The sequence below is a fragment of the Apostichopus japonicus genome, chromosome 18 (genome assembly GCF_037975245.1).
Source record: "Apostichopus japonicus isolate 1M-3 chromosome 18, ASM3797524v1, whole genome shotgun sequence".
Taxonomy (NCBI): Eukaryota; Metazoa; Echinodermata; class Holothuroidea; order Aspidochirotida; family Stichopodidae; genus Apostichopus; species Apostichopus japonicus.
The window spans coordinates 10,296,187-10,312,933 of record NC_092578.1 but is presented as its reverse complement, the minus strand read 5'-3'; the positions used below and the strand labels follow the sequence as shown (position 1 = coordinate 10,312,933).

The window sequence follows — 16,747 nt, the reverse complement described above, 5'->3', positions numbered from 1 at the left end:
CACAGAAGCTACGACTACTGGAGGTTGGTAACTTTTCTATTTATATTACATATTACGATGATCTGGTGGAAGAGTGAACTAAGCCTAGCAATTAATAATGTATGTTGTGATGTTAAATGGACTATATTGTTGTGTCACTCATTCAAGAAGATATGTCATCATGTATATTGGCCTTGCACATGAACAGCAATAGTGGTTTGGTTGCAAACATACCCTGCTTGAATGATTTATGCAGTTTTTCAGGTTAGAGTGTGCAGAGCTACCCCCTGATTTAGACATCATATATATTGTACAGTTTTGAGTCTTGTTGAGTTTTAGAAGAAGTTTTTGGAGAATGACTGATTACTTTACATTTTCCTCTTTAAGCTCCCTCGACAACTACAACAGAGGAAACTACTGAAGAGAGTACAACCACTCTAGGTAATTATCAAATTCAGTGACTGTTCTCTTGAAAGCTTTGAGATGTACTGTCATAACATAACCTTAGGGTTAGAGTGACCTCTTTGTTTGCAAATTTGGGGATCTCAACTATCAAATCAACAGAAAAACATCTGACAATGACAAATATTATGCAGACACATTGGTTAATTTGTTTATTTTATGAGTTTGTGGTGTTAGTCAGGGTGAGACTGATGTTGAAAGGAAGTTTATACTTTGTAATGAATTAAAGTGAGATTGTCTCTGGGTGATAGTTGCTACTTAGTAAACATTGCAACTTTTCCTGTGAATATCGGAGGACGACTGATGAAATTGAGCCATCTTAGATAATGAAAACTTGCTAAAGGGTATATAACGTAAGTTAGACTGGATGGTTTAGCTGAAGGTAGGGTTACACCATATGATTGTTTCTGTTAAGACATGATTGAACTATGATGATTGAAATGAAATGATTTTTGTAATTTTTGACCCCACAGCTTGCGAAGAAGCAAACATCAAAGTAGTGACCGGCCAGTTGAGTGCTGTAGCTGCTGATGATGCCCAAGAGATAGCCGACTCAGTTTCTGAAACTCTGACAGACGTGGAAGTATACACCTTGAACCTTGGAGAAGGTGGAATTCCGATGACATTGAACCTGAGAGAAGGCATCCCGGAGGGTGCTACCATAAAGGTTGTGGTGGTGCGTTCGGACACTTCTGAGTATGTGCTGATCAAAAATGATGATGGGGAAACTCCTGTAGAATTTGGACAGGCAGACTCGATTACAGAAAAGCTGCCCACATTTGCTATAAACAAAGTCGTATTACTGGTGTCTGGCATTACTCTCGACGAAGAAATGATAACCGTGAAGATTTGTGGTGAGTTATTACAGCTGAATTTAACTATTGATAGGTTAATTCATAGATGATGATTGCCATAGTTACATGGAAAGACGACTTGCTTTATGTTTTGAGACAAAATTTCTGTTGTTCACTTTGCTTTTCTGAGTTTTCCCGTCAGTTTTAGTAGCATGAATTGTAATACACAAATGGAACAATTTACATTATAATTAGCCAACACTAATAGATATGCTATATACCCCAAAGAAGAAGGAAATAATGAGATTTTTATTAAGAAACATCTGAATCCCATTTTCAATTTTTAGCTACTCCAACAACCACCACAGAAGCTACGACTACTGGAGGTTGGTAACTTTTCTATTTATATTACATATTACGATGATCTGGTGGAAGAGTGAACTAAGCCTAGCAATTAATAATGTATGTTGTCATGTTAAATGGACTATATTGTCGTGTCACTCATTCAAGAAGATATGTCATCATGTATATTGGCCTTGCACATGAACAGCAATAGTGGTTTGGTTGCAAACATACCCTGCTTGAATGATTTATGCAGTTTTTCAGGTTAGAGTTTGCAGAGCTACCCCCTGATTTAGACATCATATATATTGTACAGTTTAGAGTCTTGTTGAGTATTAGAAGAAGTATTTGGAGAATGACTGATTACTTTACATTTTCCTCTTTAAGCTCCTTCGACAACTACCACAGAGGAAACTACTGAAGAGAGTACAACCACTCTAGGTAATTATCAAATTCAGTCACTGTTCTGTTGAAAGCTTTGAGATGTACTGTCATACCATAACATTAGGGTTAGAGTGACCTCTTTGTTTCCAAATTTGGGGATCTCAACTATCAAATCAACAGAAAAACATCTGACAATGACAAATATTATGCAGACACATTGGTTAATTTGTTTATTTTATGAGTTTGTGGTGTTAGTCAGGGTGAGACTGATGTTGAAAGGAAGTTTACTTTGTAATGAATTAAAGTGAGATTGTCTCTGGGTGATAGTTGCTACTTAGTAAACATTGCAACTTTTCCTGTGAATATCGGAGGACGACTGATGAAATTGAGCCATCTTAGATAATGAAAACTTGCTAAGTGTATATAACATATTAAAGTTAGACTGGATGGTTTAGCTGAAGGTAGGGTTACACCATATGATTGTTTCTGTATTTTTTCTGTTAAGACATGATTGAACTATGATGATTGAAATGAAATGATTTTTGAATTTTTGACCCCACAGCTTGCGAAGAAGCAAACATCAAAGTAGTGACCGGCCAGTTGAGTGCTGTAGCTGCTGATGATGCCCAAGAGATAGCCGACTCAGTTTCTGAAACTCTGACAGACGTGGAAGTATACACCTTGAACCTTGGAGAAGGTGGAATTCCGATGACATTGAACCTGAGAGAAGGCATCCCGGAGGGTGTTACCATAAAGGTTGTGGTGGTGCGTTCGGACACTTCTGAGTATGTGCTGATAAAAAATGATGATGGTGAAACTCCTGTAGAATTTGGACAGGCAGACTCGATTACAGAAAAGCTGCCAACATTTGCTATAAACAAAGTCGTATTACTGGTGTCTGGCATTACTCTCGACGAAGAAATGATAACTGTGAAGATTTGTGGTGAGTTATTACATTTGAATTTAACTATTGATAGGTTAATTCATAGATGATTGCCATAGTTACATGGAAAGACGACTTGCTTTATGTTTTGAGACAAAATTTCTGTTGTTCACTTTGCTTTTCTGACTTTTCCCGTCAGTTTTAGTATCATGAATTGTAATACACAAATGGAACAATTTCCATTATAATTAGCCAACACTAATAGATATGCTATATACCCCAAAAAAGAAGGAAATAATGAGATTTTTATTAAGAAACATCTGAATCCCATTTTCAATTTTTAGCTACTCCAACAACCACCACAGAAGCTACGACTACTGGAGGTTGGTAACTTTTCTATTTATATTACATATTACGATCATCTGGTGGAAGAGTGAACTAAGCCTAGCAATTAATAATGTATGTTGTGATGTTAAATGGACTATATTGTTGTGTCACTCATTCAAGAAGATATGTCATCATGTATATTGGCCTTGCACATGAACAGCAATAGTGGTTTGGTTGCAAACATACCCTGCTTGAATGATTTATGCAGTTTTTCAGGTTAGAGTGTGCAGAGCTACCCCCTGATTTAGACATCATATATATTGTACAGTTTTGAGTCTTGTTGAGTTTTAGAAGAAGTTTTTGGAGAATGACTGATTACTTTACATTTTCCTCTTTAAGCTCCCTCGACAACTACAACAGAGGAAACTACTGAAGAGAGTACAACCACTCTAGGTAATTATCAAATTCAGTGACTGTTCTCTTGAAAGCTTTGAGATGTACTGTCATAACATAACCTTAGGGTTAGAGTGACCTCTTTGTTTGCAAATTTGGGGATCTCAACTATCAAATCAACAGAAAAACATCTGACAATGACAAATATTATGCAGACACATTGGTTAATTTGTTTATTTTATGAGTTTGTGGTGTTAGTCAGGGTGAGACTGATGTTGAAAGGAAGTTTATACTTTGTAATGAATTAAAGTGAGATTGTCTCTGGGTGATAGTTGCTACTTAGTAAACATTGCAACTTTTCCTGTGAATATCGGAGGACGACTGATGAAATTGAGCCATCTTAGATAATGAAAACTTGCTAAGGGTATATAACGTAAGTTAGACTGGATGGTTTAGCTGAAGGTAGGGTTACACCATATGATTGTTTCTGTTAATACATGATTGAACTATTGTGATTGAAATGAAATGATTTTTGAATTTTTGACCCCACAGCTTGCGAAGAAGCAAACATCAAAGTAGTGACCGGCCAGTTGAGTGCTGTAGGTGCTGATGATGCCCAAGAGATAGCCGACTCAGTTTCTGAAACTCTGACAGACGTGGAAGTATACACCTTGAACCTTGGAGAAGATGGAATTCCGATGACATTGAACCTGAGAGAAGGCATCCCGGAGGGTGCTACCATAAAGGTTGTGGTGGTGCGTTCGGACACTTCTGAGTATGTGCTGATCAAAAATGATGATGGGGAAACTCCTGTAGAATTTGGACAGGCAGACTCGATTACAGAAAAGCTGCCAACATTTGCTATAAACAAAGTCGTATTACTGGTGTCTGGCATTACTCTCGGCGAAGAAATGATAACCGTGAAGATTTGTGGTGAGTTATTACATCTGAGCTTTAACTAATGATAGTTTAATTCATAGATGATTGCCATAGTTACATGGAAAGACGACTTGCTTTATGTTTTGAGACAATATTTCTGTTGTTCACTTTGCTTTTCTGAGTTTTCCCCTCAGTTTTAGTAGCATGAAATGTAATACACAAATGTAACAGTTTACATTATTATCAGTGAACACTAATAGATACGCTATATACCCCAAAGAAGAAGGAAATTATGAGATTTTATTATATAACACCTGAATCCCATTTTAACTTTTAGCAACCACCACAGAAGCTACGACTACTGGAGGTTGGTAACTTTTTCTATTCATATGACATATTACGATCCATATCCACTGCAATTGATTGTGTCAAAGTTTTGGATTTGGTACCAAAGTTTCTTGCAGATTGAACTTGTTGGAAGCAAATGCAGTACTGTTATTATCTTTAATTACAGAAACTTTTATTCTAAGTTTGAAGATTTTGGATGTGAAAGGATGATAATCAATTGAGCAATGTGAAACTGAGGATTTTGGCAGTAGATACATAAGGGGCATAAAATGTGATTGACTGAAGTAGGGAGTGCAATAACACCATAGATGCTGTAGCTGTTGGGAGTATTATGTCATCTAGAAGATGCATTACTATTACAAGATAATGAAAAAGAAGATCTGCCACTGATTCCTATGTTGAAAGGAGGCTTGCTCTGCAGGTACATCTGGTGGAAGAGGGAACTAAGCTTAGCAGTTTATGAGGTTAAATGAACTATATTATTGTGTTACTTATTCAAGAAGATATGTCATCATGTATATTGGCCTTGCACATGAACAGCAGTAGAGGTTTGTTTGCAAACATACCCCCTGCTTGAATGATTTCTGCAGGTTTTCAGGTTAAAGTTTGCAGAGCTACCCCCTGATTTCGACATATATATTGTACAACGTAGTAGAGTCTTGTTGAGTATTAAAATAAGTATTTGGAGAATGACTGATTACTTTACATTTTCCTCTTTAAGCTCCCTCGACAACTACAACAGAGGAAACTACTGAAGAGAGTACAACCACTCTAGGTAATTATCAAATTCAGTGACTGTTCTCTTGAAAGCTTTGAGATGTACTGTCATACCATAACCTTAGGGTTAGAGTGACCTCTTTGTTTGCAAATTTGGGGATCTCAACTATCAAATCATCAGAAAAACATCTGAAAATGACAAATATTATGCAGACACATTGGTTAATTTGTTTATTTTATGAGTTTGTGGTGTTAGTCAGGGTGAGACTGATGTTGAAAGGAAGTTTATACTTTGTAATGAATTAAAGTGAGATTGTCTCTGGGTGATAGTTGCTACTTAGTAAAGATTGCAACTTTTCCTGTGAATATCGGAGGACGACTGATGAAATTGAGCCATCTTAGATAATGAAAACTTGCTAAGTGTATATAACGTAGGTTAGACTGGATGGTTTAGCTGAAGGTAGGGTTACACCATATGATTGTTTCTGTATTTTTTCTGTTAAGACATGATTGAACTATGATGATTGAAATGAAATGATTTTTGAATTTTTGACCCCACAGCTTGCGAAGAAGCAAACATCAAAGTAGTGACCGGCCAGTTGAGTGCTGTAGCTGCTGATGATGCCCAAGAGATAGCCGACTCAGTTTCTGAAACTCTGACAGACGTGGAAGTATACACCTTGAACCTTGGAGAAGGTGGAATTCCGATGACATTGAACCTGAGAGAAGGCATCCCAGACGGTGCTACCATAAAGGTTGTGGTGGTGCGTTCGGACACTTCTGAGTATGTGCTGATCAAAAATGATGATGGTGAAACTCCTGTAGAATTTGGACAGGCAGACTCGATTACAGAAAAGCTGCCAACATTTGCTATAAACAAAGTCGTATTACTGGTGTCTGGCATTACTCTCGACGAAGAAATGATAACTGTGAAGATTTGTGGTGAGTTATTACAGCTGAATTTAACTATTGATAGGTTAATTCATAGATGATTGCCATAGTTACATGGAAAGACGACTTGCTTTATGTTTTGAGACAAAATTTCTGTTGTTCACTTTGCTTTTCTGAGTTTTCCCATCAGTTTTAGTAGCATGAATTGTAATACACAAATGGAACAATTTACATTATAATTAGCCAACACTAATAGATATGCTATATACCCCAAAGAAGAAGGAAATAATGAGATTTTTATTAAGAAACATCTGAATCCCATTTTCAATTTTTAGCTACTCCAACAACCACCACAGAAGCTACAACTACTGGAGGTTGGTAACTTTTCTATTTATATTACATATTACGATCATCTGGTGGAAGAGTGAACTAAGCCTAGCAATTAATAATGTATGTTGTGATGTTAAATGGACTATATTGTTGTGTCACTCATTCAAAAAGATATTTCATCATGTATATTGGCCTTGCACGTGAACAGCAATAGTGGTTTGGTTGCAAACATACCCTGCTTGAATGATTTATGCAGTTTTTCAGGTTAGAGTTTGCAGAGCTACCCCCTGATTTAGACATCATATATATTGTACAGCCTAGAGTCTTGTTGAGTATTAGAAGAAGTATTTGGGGAATGACTGATTACTTTACATTTTCCCCTTTAAGCTCCTTCGACAACTACAACAGAGGAAACTACTGAAGAGAGTACAACCACTCTAGGTAATTATCAAATTCAGTCACTGTTCTGTTGAAAGCTTTGAGATGTACTGTCATACCATAACATTAGGATTAGAGTGACCTCTTTGTTTCCAAATTTGTGGATCTCAACTATCAAATCAACAGAAAAACATCTGACAATGACAAATATTATGCAGACACATTGGTTAATTTGTTTATTTTATGAGTTTGTGGTGTTAGTCAGGGTGAGACTGATGTTGAAAGGAAGTTTATACTTTGTAATGAATTAAAGTGAGATTGTCTCTGGGTGATAGTTGCTACTTAGTAAACATTGCAACTTTTCCTGTGAATATCGGAGGACGACTGATGAAATTGAGCCATCTTAGATAATGAAAACTTGCTAAGTGTATATAACGTAAGTTAGACTGGATGGTTTAGCTGAAGGTAGGGTTACACCATATGATTGTTTCTGTATTTTTTCTGTTAAGACATGATTGAACTATGATGATTGAAATGAAATGATTTTTGAATTTTTGACCCCACAGCTTGCGAAGAAGCAAACATCAAAGTAGTGACCGGCCAGTTGAGTGCTGTAGCTGCTGATGATGCCCAAGAGATAGCCGACTCAGTTTCTGAAACTCTGACAGACGTGGAAGTATACACCTTGAACCTTGGAGAAGGTGGAATTCCGATGACATTGAACCTGAGAGAAGGCATCCCGGAGGGTGCTACCATAAAGGTTGTGGTGGTGCGTTCGGACACTTCTGAGTATGTGCTGATAAAAAATGATGATGGTGAAACTCCTGTAGAATTTGGACAGGCAGACTCGATTACAGAAAAGCTGCCAACATTTGCTATAAACAAAGTCGTATTACTGGTGTCTGGCATTACTCTCGACGAAGAAATGATAACTGTGAAGATTTGTGGTGAGTTATTACAGCTGAATTTAACTATTGATAGGTTAATTCATAGATGATTGCCATAGTTACATGGAAAGACGACTTGCTTTATGTTTTGAGACAAAATTTCTGTTGTTCACTTTGCTTTTCTGACTTTTCCCGTCAGTTTTAGTATCATGAATTGTAATACACAAATGGAACAATTTACATTATAATTAGCCAACACTAATAGATATGCTATATACCCCAAAAAAGAAGGAAATAATGAGATTTTTATTAAGAAACATCTGAATCCCATTTTCAATTTTTAGCTACTCCAACAACCACCACAGAAGCTACGACTACTGGAGGTTGGTAACTTTTCTATTTATATTACATATTACGATCATCTGGTGGAAGAGTGAACTAAGCCTAGCAATTAATAATGTATGTTGTGATGTTAAATGGACTATATTGTTGTGTCACTCATTCAAGAAGATATGTCATCATGTATATTGGCCTTGCACATGAACAGCAATAGTGGTTTGGTTGCAAACATACCCTGCTTGAATGATTTATGCAGTTTTTCAGGTTAGAGTTTGCAGAGCTACCCCCTGATTTAGACATCATATATATTGTACAGTTTAGAGTCTTGTTGAGTTTTAGAAGAAGTTTTTGGAGAATGACTGATTACTTTACATTTTCCTCTTTAAGCTCCCTCGACAACTACAACAGAGGAAACTACTGAAGAGAGTACAACCACTCTAGGTAATTATCAAATTCAGTGACTGTTCTCTTGAAAGCTTTGAGATGTACTGTCTTACCATAACCTTAGGGTTAGAGTGACCTCTTTGTTTGCAAATTTGTGGATCTCAACTATCAAATCAACAGAAAAACATCTGACAATGACAAATATTATGCAGACACATTGGTTAATTTGTTTATTTTATGAGTTTGTGGTGTTAGTCAGGGTGAGACTGATGTTGAAAGGAAGTTTACTTTGTAATGAATTAAAGTGAGATTGTCTCTGGGTGATAGTTGCTACTTAGTAAACATTGCAACTTTTCCTGTGAATATCGGAGGACGACTGATGAAATTGAGCCATCTTAGATAATGAAAACTTGCTAAGTGTATATAACATATTAAAGTTAGACTGGATGGTTTAGCTGAAGGAAGGGGTTACACCATATAATTGTTTCTGTATTTTTTCTGTTAAGACATGATTGAGCTATGATGATTGAAATGAAATGATTTTTGAATTTTTGACCCCACAGCTTGCGAAGAAGCAAACATCAAAGTAGTGACCGGCCAGTTGAGTGCTGTAGCTGCTGATGATGCCCAAGAGATAGCCGACTCAGTTTCTGAAACTCTGACAGACGTGGAAGTATACACCTTGAACCTTGGAGAAGGTGGAATTCCGATGACATTGAACCTGAGAGAAGGCATCCCGGAGGGTGCTACCATAAAGGTTGTGGTGGTGCGTTCGGACACTTCTGAGTATGTGCTGATAAAAAATGATGATGGTGAAACTCCTGTAGAATTTGGACAGGCAGACTCGATTACAGAAAAGCTGCCAACATTTGCTATAAACAAAGTCGTATTACTGGTGTCTGGCATTACTCTCGACGAAGAAATGATAACTGTGAAGATTTGTGGTGAGTTATTACAGCTGAATTTAACTATTGATAGGTTAATTCATAGATGATTGCCATAGTTACATGGAAAGACGACTTGCTTTATGTTTTGAGACAAAATTTCTGTTGTTCACTTTGCTTTTCTGAGTTTTCCCATCAGTTTTAGTAGCATGAATTGTAATACACAAATGGAACAATTTACATTATAATTAGCCAACACTAATAGATATGCTATATACCCCAAAGAAGAAGGAAATAATGAGATTTTTATTAAGAAACATCTGAATCCCATTTTCAATTTTTAGCTACTCCAACAACCACCACAGAAGCTACAACTACTGGAGGTTGGTAACTTTTCTATTTATATTACATATTACGATCATCTGGTGGAAGAGTGAACTAAGCCTAGCAATTAATAATGTATGTTGTGATGTTAAATGGACTATATTGTTGTGTCACTCATTCAAAAAGATATTTCATCATGTATATTGGCCTTGCACATGAACAGCAATAGTGGTTTGGTTGCAAACATACCCTGCTTGAATGATTTATGCAGTTTTTCAGGTTAGAGTTTGCAGAGCTACCCCCTGATTTAGACATCATATATATTGTACAGTTTGAGTCTTGATGAGTATTAAAAGAAGTATTTGGAGAATGACTGATTACTTTACATTTTCCTCTTTAAGCTCCCTCGACAACTACAACAGAGGAAACTACTGAAGAGAGTACAACCACTCTAGGTAATTATCAAATTCAGTGACTGTTCTGTTGAAAGCTTTGAGATGTACTGTCATACCATAACATTAGGGTTAGAGTGACCTCTTTGTTTCCAAATTTGGGGATCTCAACTATCAAATCAACAGAAAAACATCTGACAATGACAAATATTATGCAGACACATTGGTTAATTTGTTTATTTTATGAGTTTGTGGTGTTAGTCAGGGTGAGACTGATGTTGAAAGGAAGTTTATACTTTGTAATGAATTAAGTGAGATTGTCTCTGGGTGATAGTTGCTACTTAGTAAACATTGCAACTTTTCCTGTGAATATCGGAGGACGACTGATGAAATTGAGCCATCTTAGATAATGAAAACTTGCTAAGTGTATATAACGTAAGTGAGACTGGATGGTTTAGCTGAAGGTAGGGTTACACCATATGATTGTTTCTGTATTTTTTCTGTTAAGACATGATTGAACTATGATGATTGAAATGAAATGATTTTTGTAATTTTTGACCCCACAGCTTGCGAAGAAGCAAACATCAAAGTAGTGACCGGCCAGTTGAGTGCTGTAGCTGCTGATGATGCCCAAGAGATAGCCGACTCAGTTTCTGAAACTCTGACAGACGTGGAAGTATACACCTTGAACCTTGGAGAAGGTGGAATTCCGATGACATTGAACCTGAGAGAAGGCATCCCGGAGGGTGCTACCATAAAGGTTGTGGTGGTGCGTTCGGACACTTCTGAGTATGTGCTGATCAAAAATGATGATGGGGAAACTCCTGTAGAATTTGGACAGGCAGACTCGATTACAGAAAAGCTGCCCACATTTGCTATAAACAAAGTCGTATTACTGGTGTCTGGCATTACTCTCGACGAAGAAATGATAACCGTGAAGATTTGTGGTGAGTTATTACAGCTGAATTTAACTATTGATAGGTTAATTCATAGATGATGATTGCCATAGTTACATGGAAAGACGACTTGCTTTATGTTTTGAGACAAAATTTCTGTTGTTCACTTTGCTTTTCTGAGTTTTCCCGTCAGTTTTAGTAGCATGAATTGTAATACACAAATGGAACAATTTACATTATAATTAGCCAACACTAATAGATATGCTATATACCCCAAAGAAGAAGGAAATAATGAGATTTTTATTAAGAAACATCTGAATCCCATTTTCAATTTTTAGCTACTCCAACAACCACCACAGAAGCTACGACTACTGGAGGTTGGTAACTTTTCTATTTATATTACATATTACGATGATCTGGTGGAAGAGTGAACTAAGCCTAGCAATTAATAATGTATGTTGTCATGTTAAATGGACTATATTGTCGTGTCACTCATTCAAGAAGATATGTCATCATGTATATTGGCCTTGCACATGAACAGCAATAGTGGTTTGGTTGCAAACATACCCTGCTTGAATGATTTATGCAGTTTTTCAGGTTAGAGTTTGCAGAGCTACCCCCTGATTTAGACATCATATATATTGTACAGTTTAGAGTCTTGTTGAGTATTAGAAGAAGTATTTGGAGAATGACTGATTACTTTACATTTTCCTCTTTAAGCTCCTTCGACAACTACCACAGAGGAAACTACTGAAGAGAGTACAACCACTCTAGGTAATTATCAAATTCAGTCACTGTTCTGTTGAAAGCTTTGAGATGTACTGTCATACCATAACATTAGGGTTAGAGTGACCTCTTTGTTTCCAAATTTGGGGATCTCAACTATCAAATCAACAGAAAAACATCTGACAATGACAAATATTATGCAGACACATTGGTTAATTTGTTTATTTTATGAGTTTGTGGTGTTAGTCAGGGTGAGACTGATGTTGAAAGGAAGTTTACTTTGTAATGAATTAAAGTGAGATTGTCTCTGGGTGATAGTTGCTACTTAGTAAACATTGCAACTTTTCCTGTGAATATCGGAGGACGACTGATGAAATTGAGCCATCTTAGATAATGAAAACTTGCTAAGTGTATATAACATATTAAAGTTAGACTGGATGGTTTAGCTGAAGGTAGGGTTACACCATATGATTGTTTCTGTATTTTTTCTGTTAAGACATGATTGAACTATGATGATTGAAATGAAATGATTTTTGAATTTTTGACCCCACAGCTTGCGAAGAAGCAAACATCAAAGTAGTGACCGGCCAGTTGAGTGCTGTAGCTGCTGATGATGCCCAAGAGATAGCCGACTCAGTTTCTGAAACTCTGACAGACGTGGAAGTATACACCTTGAACCTTGGAGAAGGTGGAATTCCGATGACATTGAACCTGAGAGAAGGCATCCCGGAGGGTGTTACCATAAAGGTTGTGGTGGTGCGTTCGGACACTTCTGAGTATGTGCTGATAAAAAATGATGATGGTGAAACTCCTGTAGAATTTGGACAGGCAGACTCGATTACAGAAAAGCTGCCAACATTTGCTATAAACAAAGTCGTATTACTGGTGTCTGGCATTACTCTCGACGAAGAAATGATAACTGTGAAGATTTGTGGTGAGTTATTACATTTGAATTTAACTATTGATAGGTTAATTCATAGATGATTGCCATAGTTACATGGAAAGACGACTTGCTTTATGTTTTGAGACAAAATTTCTGTTGTTCACTTTGCTTTTCTGACTTTTCCCGTCAGTTTTAGTATCATGAATTGTAATACACAAATGGAACAATTTCCATTATAATTAGCCAACACTAATAGATATGCTATATACCCCAAAAAAGAAGGAAATAATGAGATTTTTATTAAGAAACATCTGAATCCCATTTTCAATTTTTAGCTACTCCAACAACCACCACAGAAGCTACGACTACTGGAGGTTGGTAACTTTTCTATTTATATTACATATTACGATCATCTGGTGGAAGAGTGAACTAAGCCTAGCAATTAATAATGTATGTTGTGATGTTAAATGGACTATATTGTTGTGTCACTCATTCAAGAAGATATGTCATCATGTATATTGGCCTTGCACATGAACAGCAATAGTGGTTTGGTTGCAAACATACCCTGCTTGAATGATTTATGCAGTTTTTCAGGTTAGAGTGTGCAGAGCTACCCCCTGATTTAGACATCATATATATTGTACAGTTTTGAGTCTTGTTGAGTTTTAGAAGAAGTTTTTGGAGAATGACTGATTACTTTACATTTTCCTCTTTAAGCTCCCTCGACAACTACAACAGAGGAAACTACTGAAGAGAGTACAACCACTCTAGGTAATTATCAAATTCAGTGACTGTTCTCTTGAAAGCTTTGAGATGTACTGTCATAACATAACCTTAGGGTTAGAGTGACCTCTTTGTTTGCAAATTTGGGGATCTCAACTATCAAATCAACAGAAAAACATCTGACAATGACAAATATTATGCAGACACATTGGTTAATTTGTTTATTTTATGAGTTTGTGGTGTTAGTCAGGGTGAGACTGATGTTGAAAGGAAGTTTATACTTTGTAATGAATTAAAGTGAGATTGTCTCTGGGTGATAGTTGCTACTTAGTAAACATTGCAACTTTTCCTGTGAATATCGGAGGACGACTGATGAAATTGAGCCATCTTAGATAATGAAAACTTGCTAAGGGTATATAACGTAAGTTAGACTGGATGGTTTAGCTGAAGGTAGGGTTACACCATATGATTGTTTCTGTTAATACATGATTGAACTATTGTGATTGAAATGAAATGATTTTTGAATTTTTGACCCCACAGCTTGCGAAGAAGCAAACATCAAAGTAGTGACCGGCCAGTTGAGTGCTGTAGGTGCTGATGATGCCCAAGAGATAGCCGACTCAGTTTCTGAAACTCTGACAGACGTGGAAGTATACACCTTGAACCTTGGAGAAGATGGAATTCCGATGACATTGAACCTGAGAGAAGGCATCCCGGAGGGTGCTACCATAAAGGTTGTGGTGGTGCGTTCGGACACTTCTGAGTATGTGCTGATCAAAAATGATGATGGGGAAACTCCTGTAGAATTTGGACAGGCAGACTCGATTACAGAAAAGCTGCCAACATTTGCTATAAACAAAGTCGTATTACTGGTGTCTGGCATTACTCTCGGCGAAGAAATGATAACTGTGAAGATTTGTGGTGAGTTATTACATCTGAGTTTTAACTAATGATAGTTTAATTCATAGATGATTGCCATAGTTACATGGAAAGACCACTTTCTTTATGTTTTGAGACAATATTTCTGTTGTTCACTTTGCTTTTCTGACTTTTCCCCTCAGTTTTAGTAGCATGAAATGTAATACACAAATGGAACAGTTTACATTATAATTAGTGAACACTAATAGATACGCTATATACCCCAAAGAAGAAGGAAATTATGAGATTTTATTATATAACACCTGAATCCCATTTTAACTTTTAGCAACCACCACAGAAGCTACGACTACTGGAGGTTGGTAACTTTTTCTATTCATATGACATATTACGATCCATATCCACTGCAATTGATTGTGTCAAAGTTTTGGATTTGGTACCAAAGTTTCTTGCAGATTGAACTTGTTGGAAGCAAATGCAGTACTGTTATTATCTTTAATTACAGAAACTTTTATTCTAAGTTTGAAGATTTTGGATGTGAAAGGATGATAATCAATTGAGCAATGTGAAACTGAGGATTTTGGCAGTAGATACATAAGGGGCATAAAATGTGATTGACTGAAGTAGGGAGTGCAATAACACCATAGATGCTGTAGCTGTTGGGAGTATTATGTCATCTAGAAGATGCATTACTATTACAAGATAATGAAAAAGAAGATCTGCCACTGATTCCTATGTTGAAAGGAGGCTTGCTCTGCAGGTACATCTGGTGGAAGAGGGAACTAAGCTTAGCAGTTTATGAGGTTAAATGAACTATATTATTGTGTTACTTATTCAAGAAGATATGTCACATCATGTATATTGGCCTTGCACATGAACAGCAGTAGAGGTTTGTTTGCAAACATACCCCCTGCTTGAATGATTTCTGCAGGTTTTCAGGTTAAAGTTTGCAGAGCTACCCCTGATTTCGACATATATATTGTACAACGTAGTAGAGTCTTGTTGAGTATTAAAATAAGTATTTGGAGAATGACTGATTACTTTACATTTTCCTCTTTAAGCTCCCTCGACAACTACAACAGAGGAAACTACTGAAGAGAGTACAACCACTCTAGGTAATTATCAAATTCAGTGACTGTTTTCTTGAAAGCTTTGAGATGTACTGTCATACCATAACCTTAGGGTTAGAGTGACCTCTTTGTTTGCAAATTTGGGGATCTCAACTATCAAATCATCAGAAAAACATCTGAAAATGACAAATATTATGCAGACACATTGGTTAATTTGTTTATTTTATGAGTTTGTGGTGTTAGTCAGGGTGAGACTGATGTTGAAAGGAAGTTTATACTTTGTAATGAATTAAAGTGAGATTGTCTCTGGGTGATAGTTGCTACTTAGTAAACATTGCAACTTTTCCTGTGAATATCGGAGGACGACTGATGAAATTGAGCCATCTTAGATAATGAAAACTTGCTAAGTGTATATAACGTAAGTTAGACTGGATGGTTTAGCTGAAGGTAGGGTTACACCATATGATTGTTTCTGTTAAGACATGATTGAACTATGATGATTGAAATGAAATGATTTTTGAATTTTTGACCCCACAGCTTGCGAAGAAGCAAACATCAAAGTAGTGACCGGCCAGTTGAGTGCTGTAGCTGCTGATGATGCCCAAGAGATAGCCGACTCAGTTTCTGAAACTCTGACAGACGTGGAAGTATACACCTTGAACCTTGGAGAAGGTGGAATTCCGATGACATTGAACCTGAGAGAAGGCATCCCGGAGGGTGCTACCATAAAGGTTGTGGTGGTGCGTTCGGACACTTCTGAGTATGTGCTGATCAAAAATGATGATGGTGAAACTCCTGTAGAATTTGGACAGGCAGACTCGATTACAGAAAAGCTGCCAACATTTGCTATAAACAAAGTCGTATTACTGGTGTCTGGCATTACTCTCGACGAAGAAATGATAACTGTGAAGATTTGTGGTGAGTTATTACATTTGAATTTAACTATTGATAGGTTAATTCATAGATGATTGCCATAGTTACATGGAAAGACGACTTGCTTTATGTTTTGAGACAAAATTTCTGTTGTTCACTTTGCTTTTCTGACTTTTCCCGTCAGTTTTAGTAGCATGAATTGTAATACACAAATGGAACAATTTACATTATAATTAGCCAACACTAATAGATATGCTATATACCCCAAAAAAGAAGGAAATAATGAGATTTTTATTAAGAAACATCTGAATCCCATTTTCAATTTTTAGCTACTCCAACAACCACCACAGAAGCTACGACTACTGGAGGTTGGTAACTTTTCT

General features: G+C 36.7%; 1 protein-coding gene across 1 annotated transcript in view; it reads left to right on the top strand.

Annotated features, from left to right (window-relative positions):
* LOC139959156 (uncharacterized) overlaps window positions 1-15,377 on the top strand; it is a 31,052-nt gene extending 15,675 nt beyond the window's left edge. Inside the window, exons 4-6 of the mRNA XM_071956753.1 lie at window positions 11,934-11,987; window positions 14,086-14,466; window positions 14,750-15,377. Of these exons, the coding sequence (XP_071812854.1) occupies window positions 11,934-11,987; window positions 14,086-14,466; window positions 14,750-14,787 (473 nt within the window). The 3' untranslated portion in view covers window positions 14,788-15,377. The remainder of the gene's footprint in view (window positions 1-11,933; window positions 11,988-14,085; window positions 14,467-14,749) is intronic.
* Window positions 15,378-16,747: the final 1,370 nt, after the last annotated feature.